Below are 25435 nucleotides of genomic sequence, written 5' to 3'. Positions count from 1 at the left end.
GATCATCCACCATGATCAAGTAGGCTTTATCCCGGGAATGCAGGGTTGGTTCAATATACGGAAATCCATCAATACAATCCACTACATAAACAAACTCAAAGAAAAAAACCACATGGTCATTTCATTGGATGCTGAAAAAGCATTTGACAAAATTCAGCATCCCTTCATGCTTAAAGTCTTGGAGAGAACAGGAATTCAAGGCCCATACCTAAACATAGTAAAAGCAATATACAGCAAACCGGTAGCCAGCATCAAACTAAATGGAGAGAAACTTGAAGCAATCCCACTGAAATCAGGGACCAGACAAGGCTGCCCCCTTTCTCCTTATCTTTTCAATATTGTATTTGAGGTACTAGCTCGGGCAATTCGACAACATAAGGAGGTCAAAGGGATACAAATTGGAAAGGAAGAAATCAAACTATCATTATTTGCAGACGACATGATCGTCTACCTAAGTGACCCAAAGAACTCCACTAGAGAGCTCCTACAGCTGATAAACAACTTCAGCAAAGTGGCAGGTTATAAAATCAACTCAAGCAAATCAGTGGCCTTCCTATACTCAAAGGATAAGCAGGCTGAGAAAGAAATTAGGGAAATGACCCCCTTCACAATAGCCTCAAACAGTATAAAGTATCTTGGGGTGACTCTTACCAAACATGTGAAAGATCTGTATGACAAGAACTTCAAGACTCTGAAGAAGGAAATGGAAGAAGACCTCAAAAAATGGGAAAACCTCCCATGCTCATGGATCGGTAGAATCAATATAGTTAAAATGGCCATTTTGCCTAAAGCACTATACAGATTCAATGCAATACCCATCAAAATCCCAACTCAATTCTTCACAGAGTTAGAAAGAGCAATTATCAAATTCATCTGGAACAACAAAAAACCCAGGATAGCTAAATCTATTCTCAGCAACAAAAGAAAATCTGGGGGAATCAGTATCCCTGACCTCAAGCAATACTACAGAGCAATAGTGTTAAAAACTGCATGGTATTGGTACAGTGACAGACAGGAGGATCAATGGAACAGGATTGAAGGTCCAGAAATGAACCCACACACCTATGGCCACTTGATCCTCGACAAAGAGGCTGAAAACATCCAATGGAAAAAAGATAGCCTTTTCAACAAATGGTGCTGGTTCAACTGGAGGTCAGCATGCAGAAGAATGCGAATTGATCCATCCTTGTCTCCTTGTACTAAGCTCAACTCCAAATGGATCAAGGACCTCCACATAAAGCCAGACACTCTGAAGCTAATAGAAAAGAAACTGGGGAAGACCCTTGAGGACATCGGTACAGGGATGTTTCTGAACAGAACACCAATAGCGTATGCTCTAAGAGCAAGAATTGACAAATGGGACCTCATAAGGTTACAGAGTTTCTGTAAGGCAAAGGACACCATCAAGAGGACAGATCAGCAACCAACAAATTGGGAAAAGATCTTCACCAATCCTACATCAGATAGAGGGCTAATATCCAATATATATAAAGAACTCAAGAAGTTAGACTCCAGAAAACCAAACAACCCTATTAAAAAATGGGGTACAGAGTTAAACAAAGAATTCTCACCTGAAGAACTTCGGATGGTGGAGAAGCATCTTAAAAAATGCTCAACTTCATTAGTCATTAGGGAAATGCAAATCAAAACAACACTAAGATTTCATCTTACACCAGTCAGAATGGCTAAGATTAAAAATTCAGGAGACAGCAGGTGTTGGAGAGGGTGTGGAGAAAGAGGAACACTCCTCCACTGCTGGTGGGGTTGCAAATTGGTACAACCACTCTGGAAATCAGTCTGGCAGTTCCTCCGAAAACTGGGCACCTCACTTCCAGAAGATCCTGCTATACCACTCCTGGGCATATACCCAGAAGACTCCCCACCATGTAATAAGGATACATGTTCTACTATGTTCATAGCAGCCCTATTTATAATTGCCAGATGTTGGAAAGAACCCAGGCATCCCTCAACAGAAGAGTGGATGCAAAAAATGTGGTATATCTACACAATGGAGTACTATTCAGCCATTAGAAACAACGAATTCATGAAATTCTTAGGCAAATGGATGGAGCTAGAGAATATCATACTCAGTGAGGTAACCCAGACTCAAAAGGTGAATCATGGTATGCACTCACTAATAAGTGGATATTAACCTAGAAAACTGGAATACCCAAAACATAATCCACACATCAAATGAGGTACAAGAAGAAAGGAGGAGTGGCCCCTGGTTCTGGAAAGACTCAGTGAAACAGTATTCAGCAAAACCAGAACGGGGAAGTGGGAAGGGGTGTGTGGGAGGACAGGAGAAGAGAAGGGGGCTTACGGGACTTTCGGGGAGTGGGGGGGCTAGAAAAGGGGAAATCATTTGAAATGTAAATAAATTATATCGAATAAAAAAATTTAAAAAAAAAAGAACGAAATGAGTATTTTTAGTTGATGTTGCCTTTCCTGAATGAAATTGATGTAGTGCAGTAATATTTTAAAATAATGGCATTGAGAGATGTTCAGAAGTAAGTCTCTGGCTATGAGTTGTTGTATGTACCAGTGTTAAAAGTTTACAGCCATTCTAGTTGTTGAGGTTTGGTCTATTGCTATGTATTGTGGCAAGTTATAATTGACAGTGAAGTAGACAAACTACCTTAAGGGGTTGATACCTGCCCAGCTCTAGTGCTCTTAAAACTTATTATAAATATAAAGGTATTGTGCCTTTTATCTGGGAAGTGAATGATCAAAGGTAAGGTAGATTTTTTTTTTTAACCACACTAGTCTCTGTTCAGTCTTAGTTCTGTTCAAACCATCTCTCTTTACATTACTCAAGGAATGTAAACCTTCAGTAAAACAAATCGCTCCACCTAGCTGCCTGTGTGATATAAATGTACCCTTCCGGTGTTCTCATTCATTCCATGCATATTCTTTCATCCTGTTTAGACCATACTCTTAATTCCTCAAGTCTGTGTCACTTGGTAGAAACGATCTACTAAAAGGCAAGTGCCTGGTTCTAGTTACGTGTGCATGTTACTAGCAGTCTTTGTATCTATCACATAACCATACATTTTAGATTCACATGTTGTAAATACCTATGTATGCAAGAGATGAACAACTGTCCAATGTATGAGACCAAGAGGACTCATAAAGGTAGATTAGCAGATCAGGATTACGGTTAAAATAATGTTTTATATTGATTAATTCCCTTTAAGTAAAATAATACTCCATAAAGCTTAGGGCTGGATTAGTTTAAGTGAGATAGTGTCAGTATACATTCAAAAGAATATTGTTGACTTGTAACTCTTTCTTGTCTTAGATATATTTTAATAAGCCATTTTTATTTCTGTGGTAGAAGCAATATTGTATGTCCAAATTGCTCTTAAAATATGAAGTGTCTGAACCCCAATGGTATTTTTTATTACGGGAATTTATTAATGAATTATTTTAAAATAATGAACTACTTTTTTTTCATTTCCCCTTTCTCCTTCCTAAGCAATCTTCTATATTGTACTTAGAAGTCAGAAGCAGGTGTCCAATGCCCTGGAATAGAGTTACTGATAGAACTAGAGCTGCAGATGGCTGTGAGACCCGGGAATTGAAACAGGCTCTTCTGAAAGAGCAAGTACTCTAAAACACAGCTATTCATTCAGGACCCGGGGGCTTATTTTTAAGACATAATAAAATGAATTTCTTAAGACAGAAAACAATTTTTTTGCATATCTTTAACATTTATTTTTTATTTTTATTTTATTTTATTTACATTGCAAATGATTTCCCCTTTTCTGGGTCCCCACTCCCCGCAAGTGCCATAAGCCCTCTTCCATCCCCCTATTCTTCCATCCACCCCTTCCAACTTCCCTGTTCTGGAATTCCCCTATACTCTTGCACTGAGTCTTTCCAGAACCAGGGGCCACTCCTCCATTCTTTTTGGACATCATTTAATTTGTGTTCAAAGTTTCTAGGCTAATATCCACTTATCAGTGAGTGCATACCATGATTGATCTTTTGAGACTGGGTTACCTCACTTAGTATGATGTTCTCCAGCTCCATCTATTTGTCTAAGAATTTCATGAATTCATACCACTACTGGGCATATATCCAAAGGATTCTTCAGCATGCAATAAGGACACATGCTCCACTATGTTCATAGCAGCCCTATTTGTAGTAGCCGGAAGCTGGAAAGAACCTAGATGTCCTTCAACAGAGGAATGGATACAAAAAAATGTGGTATATTTACAGAAAACAATTTTTGTCCAAAAGAATAACACATAGTTTATTAGAAAATTATGAAGTATTAACTGTCAATTGAAAGATTACAATTGGAGGGTACACAGACTCATTGGACCATTAACTCCACTGGTTACAAGCCATAGCTTCTTAATCAGAGTTCTCAAGAAACTGTTCACATAAGAACTGGCTCCTCTAAATTAGAACTATGCAGAAAACATAGCAAAAATGCCAGGAGACATAATCTGTAAGCAACATATTGGCTCTCTCTCTCTCTCTTTTTGTATTTATATACATCAAAAATATACTCCAAGCTAGTCATGGGTGGAAAATAAAGTATACAATTTAAAAGCAAAACTGCAAACTGTATGCATTTACAACAAAATGTGAATTACCTGTACATACATATTTAAGAGGCACAATCTGTTCTATACAGTCACTGTCATATTGAATTCATATTATACACAGTGGTATTTGATAAGTGGTTTGAGTGAAAACAGTACCGAAACACTGATATAAAATAAATTATATATTACTATTTTTAAAGTTACATACTAAAAAAACTTTAGTCAAATGTACAACTAAAAAGCAAATTTTATGAAAAATAATCTCAGATTTTAACAAGTGGCCTTTTCAGGATTCATTTGTACTTTTTAAATAAATTACACTGGTGTCAGGATTAGGTACACATGGCTCTAACATATGATAGAAAAAAATTTACTTCTCATGCTTTTAATAATGCAACTACTATAGAAGAGGATGCTAACTACTTAGCCCCACCTCCAACACTACCATACTGTTTTTCATAAAAAAATATTTATCTTCCCATTTTAGAATTATTTTTCTGCCCCATTCTGCAAATTGGTTTTGTTCATATCTTGAGTTCTGTCATAAATCTGAGAAATTCAAGTTTACTGTTTATAATCCTAAATGGCTTACGTGAGAATTCAAATCACATGTGGAGACTGTAGCACATTTGAGACTCGAATACTAGAGTCTCAAACATGTTCACATGTTCAAAGACGTTTTTCAATCTAAAATCAAAGATTCCGTTTTGAATATTTTCAGAATGCTGTGAAGGGCTCATCTTTGGCATTTCTCCAGTAGTTCTAAAATAAAGCACTGCATTTCATGTTTTTCAATCTACCTAATGCACGTGCTTTTGTACATGAAAATGACTGTTACTTAACTACAACCTCACTACTGACTGAGCAAAAAAAAAAAAATTATAAAGCTGCAAAACAAAAACAAAACAAAAAACAAAACCAATAAAACAACCCAAACTACCACCTTTCCTCTGGGAAGCTCAAGTGTTTGATCTTAACGTTTTAGTTCTCTTCTTTAGTTATTACAACACTGATAAAACAGGATATACTTTATATCAAAATGATAGCCGGGATATAATTCTTGTATGTGAATACTTTCATTAAAGCAAAAAAAAAAAAATGGCATACATCTTCCACTAATGGCATCACAGCCAACATCCAGCATTTTCTTCGCTGGCCCTTGTGGCCGTCTGGCTCGCTTTCTTCTTCTCCCCTCCCCTCCCTATATCCCTCTCTCTTGTTTTTTTGAGACACGGACAGGATCTCAATAAGCTGCCTAAATTGGCTTATAACTTCCTAGGTAGCTCAGACAGGCTTGAACTTGTTGTGAGCCCCTTGCCTCAATTTCTAGAATAGTTGGATTATAGTCTTGCACTTGTAGGCTTGGCCCTGGGGAAAGAGGAAACAACATAACCAAAACCAAACAGCTGCTACAAATATTTGATCTATGCAATGATCTTGGATAGCAAAAAGAAATGGAGGGAGTAATACAGTCTTATTGAGACATCAACGCTTTGAAAAGGCGACCAGAAACTCTCTACTGTCTTTCTTTTTATTCTTACAGAGCAGACATGTGAAAATACAAGCAGAAAATGATGCCCTGCAGATAAACAGACTGCAGTATAAACAGGGCATGTCTACTATCTGGCAGAAAGAAATCCGAATAAATCTTCAGCTGTTTTGGGAAGAAAAACTGGTCTTTCAAATATATTAAAATCTGTAGATTAGGAGACTATAATATGTAAAAAGATAGTAGATTTCTGAAAGTACAAATCTCATGGCAGTTGATGGATACTATCTATGCAGTTTAATAATACTGCTATCTCCAGGCCATGGAAATACCCGACATAACAGTCCTTCAATTCCTTAAGAGTTATATGTGAAAACCAAATAAAGAAATTATCAGCCCCTACTAATAAAATTCAGTAAGAACTTGGGCCTCGTAGTTGGCACTATTTAAAGTTTCCAGACTAGTAAGTGCGAAGGCTACCTACTTCCAGAATCCAGGAGAGCTTTACTCAACCCTGTTACTTTAGAAATACTGAGCTTTTTTTTTTTTTGTTTTTTTGTTTTTTTTTTAAACAAACCCGAACAAGACTCATCTGGTCATATTCAATTCTAAAACGAAAGAAAAAGTTTTATGTAAAGTTGTCCTGTATAAATGTCCTCTTGGGAACCTGTTAGTGACTTCAGGAACTTCTTTTCTGGAGGAGGCTTCACATGGAAATCATTAACATCACTAGACAAGATCAGTTACCAGTACTCCCTTAGAGTTCAGTTGAAGTTGGTTTTCTGTAAATGCTTATTAGGAATTTCTAAAGCACTCACTTGGAGAGGCCAGGAACCTCCATCAATCCCAGCTTGGATGGCCACTCCTGTCACCACTGCCAGGTCAGGGTCTACAGACGTGTTGGGGTCCTTTCCAAAGAACTCCTGAATAACCTGGCGGATCCGAGGAATCCGAGTGGAGCCCCCAACCAGAACCACCTCGTCAATTTCAGTCTTGTCCAAGTGGCCTTCTTTTAATACTTGCTGAATGGGCACGAGTATTTTCTGAAAGAGATCTTCATTGAGGGTATCAAAGAGCTTGCGGGATATTTCTGTCTCAAATAAAACCTGACTTCCACTCTTGCTTTCATCAAGGCCGGGTCTAAAGGCTCTGTTCACATGGTGCCCATCCCCTGGGGTAAGCTGGTCTTTTGGCAGCTCAGAGTCACCATTCTGAGATTTCTCGCTGTCCTTTCCTTCTACAGTGAGTAAAACTGATACCTGGGCAGACTGATGAACCGTCAAGTTTAGCTTGACCATTTCCACTGCCTGCCTTAATCTGTGGATTTCTTCTTTCCTGGAAGGAAGAAAGCCGTATGTTTGATAGATCTCTTTATATAAATACTGAAGCAGCCTCTGATTGAAGTCTTGTCCTCCAAGTTTGTTGTTTCCTAAAAACAGAATTAAAAATTTTAGGTCATTGTCACACATGTGCGTGCACACACCACACACACACACACATTACTTGATGTCATTGAGATGCTCAATGACATCAAGTAATTTTGGACAACCACAGAAGAATGAAGTCAGCATCTACTTGAAATTGAAACACTGTCTCATTTTGTAACTTTTACGACTAACAGGTATCAATAAATATACATATTATCTCACTGTTAATAATTAAAAGCTTAATAGAAATAGTTCTATAAGAAAAAAATAATGGAATATAAATTCAAGGTATATATTTTGGCTCTAAGGAATTCGGTTAAAAGAGTGAGAAATATATATATTAGAACACTTACGTAGGTTAATAAGCACCCTTATATTTTTAACCTAAAAAGCACAAAGCAAAAATCTTAAAAAGAGATTTAAAGTAAACATTCTTATTTCTTCAGTGATAGTCAAGTTGCTTTTCTTAGGACATCCTTGTCCTAAAGCATAAACAGATGAAATAACTGAATGTCTTCATTTTGACATTCCCCCCTTATCTTCCCTTTAACCATCATCAAGAAAGCTGTAAAAGAACTTACTTATCTGACTTACAGGAAGTCCAGCCAATTTATTTTGATAGTTAACTTTGATCCGTACATAGATATAAGCAGCAATATATAGAAAAATCACAAAATATTCTGAAAACAAAACCAACATCCTTCATGCAAGGCAGAGTGAGGGAAGCACGCCTGAGCCTCTTTAATTGTGCATGTTTCTTACCAGACATTGCTCGTGTTAGAAACATCCCTCCTTGTTTATTCAGTAATGACACATCGAGGGTTCCTCCACCCAAGTCTATGACCAACACGTAGAAGACGTCAACCCTGTGGAGGCCATAGGCCATAGCTGCTGCTGTCGGCTCGTTTATCACCCTCAAGATCTTCAGTCCTGAAAGACCACACGAAGAAACAGTGTCTACTCAACTTGTAATACAAATATGCCTGTTTCTTCTTTAATAGGATCTTCACACAGCAATGACAAAAGCAGCAGGAAAAATAAAATAGTATGAAAAATGCAAGTTCTTTTTACAGATATAATTAAAATTATTCTTAAAGAATACACCATAAAAAAGAAAAGCCTAAGTTTAGTATCTTGACATTTTATTAACAATTGAAAAACCTCTTCCAGTCTTTTCTAATATTGATAATCTACTTAGAAATATATAGTTGTGGAAATGTGGTAAGCTGATCTTGGGTAAAAGACTACATTACCTTGAGTGAGATTCCTGCTTTGAACTAATTTCCCCACTTAAAGTGGTATACAAGATGTGAGGTTATACCTCGGAGCCACGCCAGCATTTCAAACTCTGAAGATTCTCCCACGGATTGTATTGCCCTTCCTTTGGTTATCAACCTTCTTGCTATGTTCTGGTCATGTGCAGGGTCCTATAGTCAGAGACTTAGGAGTCACTGTTTCAGGGAGACATGCCTGATCATTCTATAAGCCACCCCTATCTCTGGGTCCCCATTCTTCCACTTTGCTACTTTCTGGAAGTGCTGTGTAGCAGAGGATAGCCTTGTACGGCACCAATGGAAGGAGAGACCCTTAGCCCTGTGAAGGCTCAGGGCCCCAGTGTAGGGGAATTCGAGGGCAGGGAGGCAGGAGTAGGTGGGGGAGCACCCACATAGAAGCAGGGGGGGTGGGATGAGATAGGAGGTTTGGGGGGGTGGACCAAGAAAGGGTATTTGAAATGTAAATAAAGAAAATATCCAATTAAAAAAACAAAACAAAACAAAAGACTGTAGCTCTGAATAAGAGGTGACGGAGCCTCCCAAGGCAATGGTAATAAGGACACTGCTGGTTGCTATCCATTAGGAGGGGCATACAACTACTATTGCTGAAGAGGAGGGCATGCACAGGAAGTTCCCACAGTAAAATGTTACATGTTATGCACACATTATGCTTACTCTACGCCTCTATCTATCTGGATACAGCACCACAAAAGCAGGATTTATAGAACAGGTTACATCGTTTTCACCTTAGACAATCTGGAAACACTTCACCTGAACAACAAAGAGATCCTATCTTTGATCAGAAGTACAGAAGTACTTATGCTCTCTCCCACTCTTTATCATATGCCTAATTAGCTTAACTTTTTCTTTTTTCTTCTTCTTATAAACATATTTTGAGGATGGCTGTATCCTGCAGGACTGAACCTAGCCTGGGTCTGACCTTCTCTAGAGAAGTAATCTACCAGAAAGTTACAGCCCCAGCCTTATACTGCGTTATCTCCCCAATATAAACATTAAATGTTGTAGCAGAGTTCGTAATTATCATCACAAACCTATATAAAACAGACAACTAATTCATCTGCCATACAGTTTACATGCCTACAGTTGATTTACAGAAGATGCCTGTCCTAACACAATTTGAGAAAATGCACGTCAGTCAAGGGTGCTATTACCAGCAAGGTTGGCAGCCTGGATTGTTGAATTTCTCTGTTGTAGGTCAAATTCTGCTGGCACAGAAATGACAGCATTGGCAACCGGCATGCCGAGGTATTCCTCTGCCATTTCCTTTAGCTTTAGCAACAATCGAGAGCCGACATACTCCGGAGAAACGATGATAGTTTCGTTACTTGTCACGGAAAACTCAGCCATTCCATTCTTGTGTAAAACCTGTGAATAAGATTTGAAAAGCAAGAATATAAAGATATGTATGTATACACATAAGTCCAATTACTTTGACACGAACATATTGGATTGACTCAACGAAAACCTTTAAAACTAAAAAAAAAAAAAACAAAAAAAAAAACAAAAAACAAAACTCATTATAATATATCCAGTACCCTTTCCCAGATTAGAGTTCACTGAATGTGATATTTAAAAATTTATTAAATCTGTGTTACAGCTTTCAGTAATAGCCAAACAAAAGTCAGGAATTCAACAGAAGCCTAGAATATCCATTCTCACTGGAAGAATGAGTCACAACACCCAGAAGACTCCTGTTATTGGGAGCTGTATGTCTGAAGACCCTCAGTGGACACCTTTTCACTAGATGAAACACTTTAAAACTTCTTGTCAACATACACAAATAGCCATTACCACTAATACAGCCTTTCGGGGCCATTACTTAGTAAAATAGTCTTAATGACAGCACTGCAGTGCCTGTAACACCTGATACCCAGGACGCCTGCTGTGAGTAAAGCCGAGAGAGAACAATGATCAACAGGATGGCCAACCTCTGGTTTAGAAGGGAAAGCGCATGGCTTCATCTTGCCCTCCTAAACAATTTACATATTGGCTATTTATGGGAGTTTGCATTTCATATTCATGGTCACTGAGAACTGGTAATTAAAACCACAGGAAAGAAAACTACAGAAACGCAAGTCACAAAGGAGGCAACATTTTATTCCATAAGTCATGATGATACAACTACCTAGTGAGTCTAATACCCGTACACTCATTAGACCACTTCATAACTGAAAGGAAACGTTGCACATGGGATAAACAAAAACAAAAATTAAATGTTAAAAAGAAACACTAAAAATATATATAAAAGCATTAAGATGGAAAACCAAAAACGGAAAAAAAAATCAAACCAGTGCAAAGGGTCAAAGTTCATACTAATTACCATAGCAATCAAAACTCTTCTATAATTAAGATTTCATGAATGCCTACTATTTTGAAAGGAACAACTTATACTTCATAGAGATGATAAGGTGTTTTATTGTCATTAAAGAAAAGAGAAAGATGTCAAACCAGGACAAAGAAGAAGAAATGCAGAGGCAATCAGGTCTTTGTGAGTTCTAAGTCAGACAAGTCTACAAATTTAGTTTCTGAATTAATCAAGCAAACAATCAATCAACCAATAGAATTTTTAAAAGAAAGAAAAAATACTACTAAATATAACTCCTGTAAAGCAAAGGAAAGGCAGTTAATACAAAATTCCATTTTTCACTTGTGGATAGTTGAACACAAAATAAACTGGACCCAGTAGCACAGGCTGACCCACTCAAGAGGCTGAGGCTTCACAGTTCAGTGACTACTATGGAGCAAGACCTACCTCAGTAAGGAAAGAAAATCATACTACCTGCTAAAGATACAGATACTACAAAAACCAAATGTTAAGAGCATGCAGCCTTTCTGATCTATTATCTGGGAATGTAAATAAAATTCCTTAAAAATGCAAATCAAAATGTTGATATACCATCTTACACCAATCAGAATGGCTAAGATCAAAAACTCTAGTGACAGCAGATGCTGGTGAGGATGTGGAGAAAGAGGAACACTGCTCCACTACTGGTGGGATTGCAAACTATTATAACCACTCTGGAAATCAACCTTGCAGTTCCTCAGAAAACAGGAAATAGTTCTACCCGAAAACCCAGCTCTACCTGGAAATACACTCCAAAGATGCTCACCATACCACAAGGACACATGTTCCTCTATGTTCATTAACAGCTTTCTTTATAATAGCCTGAAGCTGGAAACAAACCAGATGTCCCTCAACAAAATAATGGATACAGAAAAATGTCCATAGTATTTCCTGTCCACAATGAAATACTATTTAGCTATTAAAAATCAGGACTTCAAGAATTTTGCAGGCAAATAGATGGAACTAGAAAATATCATCCTGAGTGAAGTAAGCCAGACCCAATAGGACATGCATGTTATGTCCTCACTGATAAGCAGATATTAGCCAAAAAGTACAGAACACCTAGGAGACAACCCACAGACCATAAGACGTTTAACAAGCAGGAAGGCCCAAGTGAGGATGCTTCAATCCCACTTAGAAGGGGGACAAAATAGTCATGAGAGGCAGAGAGGAGGGACCTGGGTGGGAGAGGGAAGAGGACAGGAAAGGGAGAACAGGATCTGGAATGGGGCAGGGGGCAAGAGGAGACAGAAGAAGCCCTTAGGGCCAGGACAATGAATGGAAATATGCAGCCTCTGGGGTGGATGGTGGGGGGAGGACCCTCTAGAAAGTTCCAGAGACCTGGGAGGTGAGAGACTCTCAGGACTCAATGGAGGTGACCTTATCCAAAATGCTAAACAGTGGGGAGAGGGAACTGGAAGAGTCCACCTCCAGAAGAAAGACAGGGCCTCAAGTGGAGGGATGGGCTTACAAAACCACAGTCTAAATTTCTCACCCAGAATTGTTTCCATCTAAAAGAACTACAGGGACAAAATTGGAGATGAGAGTGAAGCAAAGGCTATCCAGTGACAGGCCCAACTTGAGATCTGTCTCATGGAGAGCACCAAGGCCTGACACTATTACTGATGCTATGATGTACTTGCAGATGGGAGCCTGGCATGGCTGTCCTCTGAGAGGCCCAACCAGCAGTTGACTGAGACAGAAGCAGATACTTACACTTAACCATTGGACTTAAGTTAGGGAACCCTTATGGAAGAATTTGAGGAAGGACTTAAGAAACTGAAGAGGAAAAAGACCCCATAGGAAGACCAGCAGTCTCAACTAACCCAGAGCTCCGGGAGCTCCCACAGACTGAGCCACCAACCAGCATACACTAGCAACAAGGCCCTGGGCACATATACAGCACCAGTTTGGACTCAATGGGAGAAGATGCGCCTAATTCTCAAGAGACTTGAGGCCCCAGGGAAGGAGGATGCCTGGTGTGTGTGTGTGTGTGTGTGGGGGGGGGGTGATGATGAAGATCACCCTCTCAGAGGTAAGGGGGAAGGAGTTGAAGAACTGTGGTAGTGGGGACCAGAAATTCGGGGGGGAGGGGGCAACAGCTGGAATGCAAATCTATAATTAAAAAAATACATATATATATACAACTTGAAATTCTATAAGGCATGCATTCATTTTCTGACAAACACACACACACACACACACACACACACATATATATATATATATATATATATATATATACTGAATTTCAAAAACTAGTGTGATACTAGCAAAGTACTATAAGAGAAAGATGAGATAGATCAGTTCTTTAATAAAATAGTACTTCCACAGCCATTAAAGCTATGGGTGTGCACGCATTAAATGTGAGTGACATACTGATACACTTCAAATAAACCAGAAAACATGAAAGCAGGTGATAAATGTTGTATGCATACGAACGTACACACACACACACACAGAATCTCTACTCACAGTCCATGGGGCTGCAGCACCCTTTCTAAGACATCTGAAAGAACTGATGGGAACTGTGATGATCGTAGAACACATGCACAGCCAGCGAGGCCCCTTTTTCTGACCAGGTCACACCAGGAAGTCACTGAAGACTCAGCCTGAAGTCGCTGAGGACTTTCTTACTGAGGGAATACAACTCCCTGACATAGAAAGCCAGCGGGGATGAAATGACGTGCACTGTGAGGCCAAAGCATGGATTCAAATAATAGTACAGTTAAATCAAATAAATGCACACAGAGTTTAGATGAGCTTCGTACCTTAAATGGGTATCTGCCAATTTCGGCCTCCAACTCCTCGGGGGTGAAGATCTTCCCTATGAACCTTTTCGCATCATATATTGTGTTCTGAGGGTTTGAGTCCGCCAGCTCCAGGCTTTCGTAGCCCACATGCACAAGGCCATTGGTGAAGGACACCATGCTTGGGATGCTGACATGCCCGTTTTCATCCGGAATCACCTTTACTTTCCCTGTCCCAGGGAAAAACACACCAACCGAGCAGTAGGTGGTACCCAGGTCGATGCCAATCACTTTTGGCGTAGGCAATGGTAAATACTGTTGTGCCAAGTAGCCAGCCAACAGGAGCGTCAAAACAGCTGAACCTGAAAAAGGTAGAAAGATAGGGTTTTTTTTTTGTGTGTGTGAAGCTACTACCATACACTGTACCTATAGCAACATCTCTTTAATAACACTTTTGAAACAAAAGCATAAAATAGTTTACTTTGTAGGATTAATAACTACTTTGTTTGGACATCAAGTTTTTAGCATGCCATTTGGCTACAAATACATTTTAAAAATAAAAGAGAGAAAAAAAAAACCCAAAGCCACTGTATAATCTATCACACAAGAATAAAGGAATAAAATGTAAAAATATTTAAGTAATAATTATGCTGTTCAAAGAAAACATCACAAATGTGAAGCAAACACTGGATATAAACCCAGATTTCTTCTCTCATTGCTATTTATATGTTTATATTGCTGTTTATGATAGCTTCATAAACAGTTTTACCCGTCACTACTAAAATGAAATGTCATTATGAAATTCTCACGACAAAAGCTTTTTCTTACAGCGAACGCTTTGGTATGTAAGACTCACCTGGCTGATTATCATCTTTACCCAATCAAAAAGCATAAGTTGGATGTAAGTAAGCAGCTGATCTCAAAACTGCTTGGGTATTACTGTTACCTCATAAGAGTCCCAGAAGAGCTTCTGCCTACTTAAGCATGATTAAGAATATACTTCTCAAAGAGGCAGTAGTTAGGGAAGAAGTATATCCTGGTACCCAGATAGGGAAGAAGTGCTAACCCTGATACCAACAATATGTAAGCTTCCCGAAGGCAAGTTCTATTCACCATTGTATGGCCCATCAAGAGCACAGGCTGAGCAAATATCATAGGGAAAAGATCATATATAAACACCATGCATAGTGTACACAGATGTGAATAAGGACATCACTTTAAGTTTAGAATTAACTTGAGTTAATTCTTTAAGTTAGAATTATCTTACTTGGTTTCACTAGTCTGCCTTATACACCTGTTTCTACTCAGACATACTACAAACCCAGCATATCAGTCTGTAGTGCTGTTGGTAATTGCTAGCTCCTTCAAATCAATGCCTGGCGCATCATAGCATACCAAGAACCTATTCACTTGTCTCTTCCAACCTACAGACACATCTCAAAAACCAACTCATCTTTCGACAAGGGAATGTGATTCCCAAACGCTATGTTCGAAAGAGAATCTAGCTACAAACGAACAGGGACCAGAATCCCTCCCAATTCGGCATCCCGAATGAAGCCAAGAGTCTTCATCTCGAGATGCCCTTCTTATTCACAGTGGGTTCTTGCATAGAGAACCGATTTCTGCTACCAATTCAAGACCGAGGCCTTTAGCATTTCTGTGCCCTCGTCCCTCAGACCTGTGGCTAGTGGCAGGACCCCAAGAGGCGTCCAGCAGCTGGACCCCGGCTCCCGGCGCCCCGCCCCCACCAGCTCCAAACAGCCCTAGCCCCCTTTTCAGGCTCCCTTCGGCTGCGTGACCTGTGATTCAGGGAGTGAGACAGCCAACCCCTGCCCACCAAGACCTCTTCTAACTGTCTCGTCGACTGCCATAGCTGCAGGGACCCCTGAGATACTGACCTAAGATCGTCATCTCCCCGGCCATCAGTCCCGCCGAACAGGCAGAAGGATGACTGTACCGACGGGAGGCACCGCCCCCCTAGACGCCGGCTGTCCCGCAGCCTCCTGGGAAATGTAGTCCGTCGGCTCCGAGGTAGATAGAGGAACTACGACTACCACCACAGGAAGGACTCCATCTACCATGAGGCCGCGGGGTGGATTTCACTCAGGCCAGTGAGGAAAGACTCGGCCTCCCCACGCACGAAGGCCCAACAAACACGGCTTTGTAGTGGGAGTAGCCTCTAGGAAAGGCCAGAGTTGGTCATTCATCAAACGCCGCGAGCCTCTTGCAGTAAAAACAGTTCCCGTAGCCCCGCCTCACCGCGTTGTATTGTGGGAGCTGCAGTTCTGGACAGTCAGAGCTTGGAAGGCATAAGGAGTATAAATCCAATTAAGAATCTGAGGTGGGTTGCGTTGCCAGGCTGGCGGGGAATTCAAACTTCCATTTTTGTTTTGTTTTGTTTTGTTTTGTTTTCTTTCGTTGTTCAGCCTCTTTTTTTAAAAGGCGTTTTAAAATCAAGATTCTAGATAGACTTCTCCTAAACCCTCCAAAGTCTGCTTTGCGTTCGGCAGTGGTGCAGTCCTATAGGAGATCTGTCTGGTGTGTCTGCTCTTTGCATTGTAAACATCCCTGCGATCCTTAAAAGCATCGCCACCCCGGTGCTGTTAAAATTGTTTCAAGGGGTCTTCAGGAATGAGGTTTATCCAAGAAGGCACGGTTTATCCAAGATATTTTTAAATCTAATACTAACATTCAAACATGCTGTTACAAACAAATATGGAACGATACACTCTACTTTTCGTGTTAAGTATGTCATAAGTGCCCAGAATTGTCTTCCTGGACAGGTCCTTTCACGTGTTGACTATCCGATTACTTTTCTCCTTGCTGCTATAAAATAGGTTAGCAAAGCAATTTGAAGAAGACAAGATTTATTTAGGCTCAAAGTTCAATGATACAGTTCGTCATAGCAAGGAAGTCGTGGAGGCAAGACCTTTAGCCAGCTGTTCCCATTGCATCCAGTCAGGAAGTAGAGAGAGGAAATGAAGGCATATCGCTTTTTTTCAGCCTTGAACCTGCTGACTGTCGAAATAGTAGTGCCCATAGTTAGGTGAAGTCTTGTCATCTCAATCAGATTTGAAATTCCCTCATATTCATACCCGGAAGTTTACATCCATGATGATTCTGAATTCCACCAGGACAGAAAAGATTAACCACAATTATTGAGGATACTTGTGCTTTTAAGCATATCAAACCTGATTTTTTTCCCCTCACTGTTTAATATTTGATATGACTTAAGGACGCTTTCTGCACATGGCTTTACTATTACTTTTGGGAAAGTTCATAAACACATAAAAACCTAGAAACTTAAATCTGCTTCTCTGTCTTAGCAGATCAAGTAAGTGTTGGGACACAGATCAAGTAGTACCAATTGACAACAGGTCTGCTAGTTGTGGGGATAAACCTCTACTGGCTTTCTATTTGTGTAAAAGCTTGTATCTCTTATGTTTCTACTTATCTACATACTTTATCTATGATATGTTAGTCTATATCTATCGTCTATCTACCGACCTATCTACAGATAGATATTATCACACATACATATATAATGATTTTAAAACTGAATTATGGCTGACAGAGACCCATTATAATACACTTTTGTGTTTTTAAATACATTGTTATGTGAAATATGAAAACTGTGTGAATATATGACTATTATTCACCAAAGTTCTTAGGAAGAATGAAGAAAGCATAATTCAAAAATCCAATTGATGATTTTTATGGGTAATTTAATTTTCATAAATATTATAGAACAGTCACTGTGTGCTTAGCACAGTGGGAGCCATTGCTATCAAAAAAGGACAGAGAGAAGGCAAATTCAGACATTTAATTCAATATGCTCTGTGCCATAAGAATTGTATGATCACTGGGGAGGAACAAGATTGGAGCAGGCCTATATAGTTTTACCTTGAAGAGAAACACCAGTATTTGAGAGATTTTTTTTAATGTGAGAGTCAAAGTGTAAATTGATAAATTGATGGGAAGATACAAAGTAGCCAGGGGTAAGTAGTCCAGATAAAAATAGCCCAACTACCAACAGTATAGAAACAGACAGTCATTAGATTTACCAGCCATGGGACCAATATCACCAGGATCAGTGATACAAGCACTGCTGATTGTAATTCCTTCTGCCCACCATGGTGTTGTCCTTTAAAAGAGAAATGTTTCCTACTAAATTATGTAGATAGACACTTGGTACCTAGTTGTTGCTACTGTTGGGGAAGTAAGCAGAAGTTTTAGAATGTGGAGACTCTTTGGAGGAAATCCCTCACTGGGAAGCAGGCTTTCAGAGTTTGTTACTTGACTACACTTGGTATGGTCTTTTAGCTTCCTGCACTGGTGGCCTGTTGCCATGTCTCTCCAGCCAAAACAGATATCTAGTCTTCTGGAACCAAAAGCCAATGTACACATTTTCTTGAGTTGCTATGGTGGTTTGAGGCTAAAGATGTGAGCCTTCAGTTATCCTGGCACTTCCTGTGGACTGTCTTAGATTCCAAGCCCCTGAAACAGTAAGAGAAGGTAATCACTTTCTTTTATAAGTTGCCTTAGTTATCGTGTTTTATCACAGCAATAGAAAAGTAAGTAAGGTACCCCATTCCAGTCGACCATTTTAATCACAGCAATAAAAAGGTAGCTACTACATACCCTTTTCATTTAATATGCAGTTTCCATTTAATATGCAACCATAAACAGAGTAGAAAGCCATTACCCTCAGAGCGTAATAGAGCATGCGGGCTATTCTCATTGTTTGCTACTGTATTCACAAAATGTCTGAAAACTGATAGAGGCCTATTATACAAACCTGTCGGTCAGAAATTTGGAAGATGTTTTCCTGGATCATAGTTCTGCAATGATGTTACTCTTATTTTAAATCATAGAGTTGTAGGTACTTTTGTTATATGTCAGGCTATTTTTCCTCCTGGCCTCAAGCTCCTGGAATAATGACTCAGACTCAAAATATATTTACAGCTACAACCACCTGGCCCTACTACATTTTTTTAAGAAAATGTTTTATTCTTTTTGAGTTATTTTTTAGTATAACAGAAAAGAGCAATGTAATTGTTAGTGGGATGATTTTAATGAAAGTAGTCTACAGTAATAGCGCACTCACACACACACACACACTATATATATATATATATATATATATATATATATATATATACACAGAGAGAGAGAGATAATAAAATTAGCTGTCCTTTTCCTAAAACTTACCTTCAGTGACATTCCAGACAGTATAAGCTTATTTCAGTGCTGTCTACATGAAGGATTTCAAGAATTAGCAATGCGTTGGTTTATTCATGAAAATGATGAGCTCAGAGTCCTAATGAAGTAGACTGATGTCCTAGGTTTATTCTTTTATTGATGTGGATTTTTTCTTTTAAATTTTAGGATATCTGAAAGCATTTTCTTTATATAGCTTATTGTAGAAAGTTTCGATATCACATATCACAATAAAAGAAACTGAAACGAACCAGTTTCCCCTTCTCTTGTAGTCTCTTGATTTTTCTCTAGTGCAGATAGATGGACCGTACCTATATATTATCAGCAGAAATGTGCTTAGAGCATATATATATATATATATATATATATATATATATATATATATAAAATGCATATTTTCCTGTAGTTTATAGCAGTGTTTACATGTTTGTAATTTTTTATGTTCAAATTACAGATTCAATAGAATATTATATTGCAAGACTAATTTTTAGCTTTCTTCAATATTTAATTCATTAGTATTTATTGCTTAATCTCCCTTTCTTATTAGTTTAATAGCTTATTTTGGCTTTGATTCTTGTAATACTTTTTGGTTGTTTTCTTTTTGCTTTTTGTTTGTTTGTTTGTTTGTTCTTTTGTGTTATCTATTTTTTGTCTTGTCTTTAAAACAGTGTTACTTCCCTAGTCAGTCCTTTGATCCTCCTAGCAGAGCAACTATTACAGGTGTGAACATCCACAACCTAACTCTCACTGCTTGATTTTTAATTATCTTTTGAGATTATAATATAATTACATCATTTCCCCTTTCCCCTGCTTTCTTCCAAACTGCCCCACAAACCCCTCCTTATTGTCTTTCAAATTCATGGATGTTTTTCAGTAATTGTTACATACATATCTGTGTGTGTGTGTGTGTGTGTGTGTGTGTGTGTGTGTGTGTCTGTATGTTCCTAAATATATAAATGCAATATGTCCAGCTGTATAATGTTACTTGTATGTATATATATTAATGCTGTATATGCCCTATATATAGTCCATTCCTCACCGCCAGTGCTGATGGTACAGGCCTGGATATTTCAAAGGAATAAGATTAGGAATTTGAGACCAAGTTGGCTACACAGAGTGAGTCCAAAGTCATCCTACACAACTTAGCAGGATTCTGTCACAAAATAACAATGAAAGAGGAATAACACTATGGTAAGATGCCCCCCTCACTTGCAGGATCCTCTAGGTTCAGTTCTTAATATAGAAAGGAACCTAACAGATAAAACCACACACTTAGGCATAGAGATTTTTTCCTGATACTTGTTTCATTTTATTATTGTGGGTCAGTAACATACTGCTTTATCCTTGAGACTTTATCATAGACACATATCTGCATGGACAAAATTACTTAGTTTTTCCTTTACTATTTTTCAGTTTTCATCAATTTTTTGCACAACTTACAAATCAACTTAGTTCCTTTCCTTCTAAAATTATTACAATTCCTTTAAAATTTAGGCTAAAACCTTTATGTGTATGTCTTGATAAGAGGGAATGCACAGTATGACAGTAGTGGCATGTCCATCTAGGAAAACAATATGTCTCAGTTTTAATGAGTTCTAAGTAGTTTTCTTCAATAGATGTTACACAATTTGTTACAGTCATTAAGGTTCTCTAACAGGTTGGGTACTGTGATACAGTCTTTGGGCGGGTGTGCATCGAACCTTATTGATGGTATTCAAGAGAGTATGGAGGGGTCCCTAGGCCCTTCTATTATTGTGGGGGTCTGGGATGGAAATTGTGAGGGAGATGCTCAGTGTTGAGGGCTGAGTTGCGACAGGGACTCCTCAGCAACCAAAGGCCTCTCTCTTGCTCTCTTGCTTGGGTGGACAGTCTAGGACTTCCTACTCCTTGGAGGCCATGTAGGCCATGAGGTCCACCACTCTGTTGCTGTAGTGGTATCCATTGTCATACCAGGAAATGAGCTTCACAAAATTGTCATTGAAAGCAATGCCAGCCCCAGCATCAAAGGTGGAGGAGTGGGAGATACTGTCAAAGTCACAGGAGACAACTTGGTCCTCAGTGTAGCCCAGGATGCCCTTTAGTGGGCCCTTGGATGCTTGCTTCACCATTTTCTTGATGTCATCATACTTGGTAGTTTTCTCCAGTCAGCATGTCAGATCCACAACAAATACATTGAGAGACAAAGAAGTCCATACCTGTCAGCTTCCTGTTTAGCTCTGGGATGACCTTGCCCACAGCCTTGGCAGCACCAGTGGGATGATGTTCTGGGCAGCCCCATGGCCATCATGCCACAGATATCTAGAGGGGCCATCCACAGTCTTCTGAGTGGCAGTTATGTCATGGACCATGGTCATGACCCCTTCCACATTACCAAAGTTTCATAGATGACCTTGGCAAGGGGCGGGTGGTGATGGTGGTGGTAAGCAGTTGGTGGTTCAGGAGGCATTGTTGACAAACTATGAGTAGTCATAGTAAGCACAATGGTTTTCAGGCCAGCTTGGAATATGGAGTCAAGACACTGTCTCTACAACAGCAATAACAGCAACAATATCAACCAAAAAATACCGAATGAAATAAACAAAATGAATGTAAGCACTGAGCAAAGGGAAAACAAAACGGAGTTTCTCGGGGGGAAAATCAGTAATTCAGCAAGAAATCAGTGGGCAGAGCAGAAGGCATTCCCGCTTTCTGAAATATCTTTGAAAGAAAATTATCCTCTGAAAACTGCAAAGGGCAGAAGCATGAGCAGACACAGAAGGAAGCCACACTGTGATCAGCATAATTTAGGAGCGGAATGTGCCCTTATACTCTTGAGTTTACAACAGAACAGCTTGTCTGTCATATGTGCGAAAGCGACAACTGAGGAAGACTCTGTTTTTGACAACAATTGAGTCTCTCAGCCAGCAATGGAATAGTGCCCCTCCTCACTCTGTGCCATCATAGTACACAGCAAGAAAACAAAGAATGTGTGTGAGAGCTTTCACAGTTGCTTTTCTGTCATTATTTTCTCATAGGAGAGCAGAACTTCATTCTTAGAATTTGGTTAGAGATGACAGTTATTTTGATCAATTAATCAGACTACATATAAATTATACATATACATGCATATACACATACATTGACATAGACCTAGACATTGACTATATTGAGTGCCTGGTTACCAGGGCTACCTTCTGTTCTGCACTTGGAAAGTGGAGATTGTTGTTATCAACGACTCCTTCATTGACCTCAACTACATGGTCTACATGTTCTAGTATGACTCCACCCATGGCAAATTCAGGGACACAGTCAAGGCTGAGAATGGGAAGCTTGTCATCAACAGGAAGCCCATCACCATCTTCCAGGATCAAGATCCTGCTAACATATAAATGGGGCGATGCTGGTGCTGAGTATGTAGTGGAGTCTACTGGCATCTTCACCACCATAGAGAAGGCCAGGGCACACTTGAAGGGTGGGGCCAAAAGAGTCATCATCTCTGCCCTTCTTCCAATGCCCCCATGTTTGTGATGGGTGTGAACCATGAGAAATATGAAAACTCACTGTGAACTCCTGGTTCCATGTCCCAGGCTGGGATTATAGGTGTAAGGTAGTTGCTCCCACTACCATTTTGTTTTATATTAAGCTTACATAAGACTTTATACATATAGGATTTTGTATATATGCTCTGTTCATATGTGAGGGAGCCAACAGGAAGCCTTCCTGCATGGTTCCTGCTTCTAAATTCTTGCCCAAGTTCCTGCCCTGACGTTCCTCAGTAATGGACTATGACCTGGAGTACAAGTCAGGCACTCTATGTCTTCCCTATGCTGCTTTTACTGTGATAAAACACCAAGTCAAAGGCAGCTTATAGAGGAAGAGTTGCTTTGAGCCTAATGCTGCTGCAGACCTCCAATGGTGCAGAGGCACAGCAACAAGCCACAGGCAAACTTTCAAAGCAGGAAGCAGAGGCAGCACATCTTCAGAGTAAAGAAGTAGACACTGGAAACTGAAAGTAGGGCAAGATAAGGATATCTCAAAGTCTGCCCTGTTAATGTACTTCCACCACCCATGCTACACTTCCTTGTGGCCTCCAAGCAGTGCCTTCAACCAGGGATAAAGCTTTGAAATTCATGAACTCTGTGTGTGTCTGGGCAGGGTGTGCATGTGTGTCATTTTTCCTTCAAGCTACCACAGTCCTTTTGAAGTCTTTTATTGGAAGAATGTGAAGGGTTTTGGAACTTTGGGATGGAAAAGCTATTAGACATTCTGTAGGAGCTTGGAGGATTTAAGAATGCCAAGAGAAATGGGGCCAACTGAAGCTTGGCTGGTAAGGTTTCAGAAGCAAGGAAAGTTTTTATCAGGACTGGTACAGGGGTCATTTTGTGGCATTTCAACTAAGAATCTGAGTGTGTTGATCAGCTGCAACTAAGCAATAAGCCTCAGTTACTAAGGTATTAACATCACTGAAGTAAAACTTATTGTACATCACTGGCAAAGTAATATATTCTGATGGGTGTTTTGTTTGTTTTGTTTTGTTGATTTGTTATGTTTGGGGGAAGTTGCTAGGTTGCATTTCAGACTCACAACAAAACTTGGTAAAGACTATGTGATGTCACACAGATGATGCTGGTTTTGAAAGCATGACATGATCATAGAGAATAGTTGAGGCCTGGCACCATATGGCAGAGTCATAATCCCTGTGGAGAGGCCAATAGTAAAGATGCCACCCGACTGCTGTGGAGACTGCAGGATATTGGAGATGCCAGGTATGTGGGACATTTGTTGGTGTAGAGTGCAATGAGCCTAGATCCACAAGACAAGTAGTGTGTGAGGTGGGTGGCCAGAAGACTGCCAGGGAATGAAGACCACATGTTGAAGATTGGGCTTATGAGACAGGGGTTCACACTGCTAGCTTTTGGGTTTGCTTTAAACTACCTTTTTTCTATGCCTTGGCTCTTCTTTTATAGAATAGGAAGTATTTAACTTGTTTTTTATTTTTATAGGAACCCAAGGTTAAGAGATTTTGGACCCTTAAAAAGACATTCAACTTTTTAATCACTGGAACTTTTGAAAGACTGTGGCACTTTTGAAGTTCTTTATTTCATACTGTTATATTAACATGAGACTTGACGAGGAACGTAAGTGTATGGTTTAAAGTGATATGTCCTTGTGTCAAGTTGACATCGGCAGCTTTAACTGTCAACTTGACACAGCCTAGAGTCATCTGAGAGAGGTCTCAACATCATCATATTCACCAGTATATTTTTTTTTTTGGTCTGATGAAAGCAGAATGGTGTGTTTCTGTGATATGTACTTTAGTTTTAATGATTGTTAGGGAAATTCAGTATTTTTATCTTTATTTTCTTTGTCTGTTCAAATTGTGGTGTTTTTTTTATTTTTAACCTACTAGTATTTAGCATACCATATGAGTTATAAATACCTCAAATAGTTTCATGTCTTTTAAGACTATCTGAATTTTTAATTATGTACTGTAGTTTTATAGTTTTTATCTTTTGCTTACCACTAACCACTAACTTCCAGGAAATTCACTAGGATATTATACCATGTTATCCTTTTTCAACTTTCATATTGGGTCTCTAATCATCCTTGGACTGATAGTGTGTTAGGATGCTAATCCTTTTTTTTCTGTATAGATATCAGCCTATGACTATTTTCTAAACATAAATCCTATAGTGTTAAATGTCCTTCTTTATTATTTACAGGGTTGCATAGCGCATAGTTCTGTTTCTCTATTCTGTTTCACTGAACAAGTGATCTGATATTCTTATTACATCTTACTACTAAATTATGCTGTTTCTCTGGACAAATTCTTCCTCAGAAATTTGCTTCTGATTTTATTGCTTTTTTATTACAAAATAATGTGTGAGATAATCCAAATTGATTAAGACAATAAACTTGGGGCCACATAGTTCTTTCCAAAGTCTCCACCTAGTCTGTGAGTGTCTCCACCATGAGATTGCTCCTGATCTGGGAACTGATGTGTTGAGGTTGACCCTGGCCTTGGGACATCTCCGCTTTTGTGAATTCCTTTTGGTATCCTTCTTTGTGTTTTGGAAAATTTACATTTTAGTTCCGTGGACAGTTTCTTCAGTCTCCCAAGAGCTTAGTATATAATGTAGCTAGACTTTATGAGTGTTACTATTTTCTCAATAAGAGTCTTTATTCTATCTGAGAGTATTTTTTTTTTACAAGTTTAAGTTACAGATGTCTTATGGCACAACCTTAAAACTCAGTCAGATGTACAGTAATGAAACTAACTGATGGTCTGTGAAATGCCAATTCTTATTTATGGGTTAGGGTCTGTAGGTAGGGAGGAGGCTTTATGTTCTGCCATTATAATCAACCAAGTTC

At 39.2% G+C, this 25435-nt stretch overlaps 1 protein-coding gene and 1 long non-coding RNA gene across 2 annotated transcripts; one reads left to right on the top strand and one right to left on the bottom strand.

Moving 5' to 3' along the window:
* Window positions 1–5425: 5425 nt before the first annotated feature.
* On the bottom strand, window positions 5426–15860 carry Hspa13 (heat shock protein family A (Hsp70) member 13). Its single transcript, XM_052158730.1, has 5 exons — window positions 15763–15860; window positions 13886–14226; window positions 9922–10135; window positions 8238–8405; window positions 5426–7477 (listed from the first exon to the last, which is right to left on the bottom strand). Exons 1-5 carry the CDS (start codon window positions 15785–15787, stop codon window positions 6813–6815), a joined length of 1413 nt encoding a protein of 470 aa, XP_052014690.1. The 5' UTR covers window positions 15788–15860; the 3' UTR covers window positions 5426–6812.
* A 169-nt stretch (window positions 15861–16029) lies between these two features.
* Window positions 16030–24440, top strand: LOC127666077 (uncharacterized). The gene is made up of 3 exons (XR_007973537.1): window positions 16030–16205; window positions 23684–23829; window positions 24067–24440. It is a non-coding gene; the product is annotated as an uncharacterized LOC127666077 (long non-coding RNA).
* Window positions 24441–25435: the final 995 nt, after the last annotated feature.

This window comes from Apodemus sylvaticus, chromosome 15 (genome assembly GCF_947179515.1).
Source record: "Apodemus sylvaticus chromosome 15, mApoSyl1.1, whole genome shotgun sequence".
Classification (NCBI taxonomy): Eukaryota; Metazoa; Chordata; class Mammalia; order Rodentia; family Muridae; genus Apodemus; species Apodemus sylvaticus.
The sequence above is the reverse complement of the archived record's forward strand: the minus strand, read 5'-3'. Positions and strand labels throughout refer to the sequence as shown.

What these genes read in the sequence shown, in the direction of transcription:
- Hspa13 (XM_052158730.1), bottom strand. Translation starts at nt 15,787, where the DNA reads ATGGCCGGGGAGATGACGATCTTAG. An exon ending in TTGGCAGATACCCATTTAAG is followed by an intron (nt 10,136 to 13,885) that starts GTACGAAGCTCA and finishes TCTTATTCACAG; the next exon opens with GTTTTACACAAGAATGGAAT. An exon ending in CCAGGCTGCCAACCTTGCTG is followed by an intron (nt 8,406 to 9,921) that starts GTAATAGCACCC and finishes GTGGTCTTTCAG; the next exon opens with GACTGAAGATCTTGAGGGTG.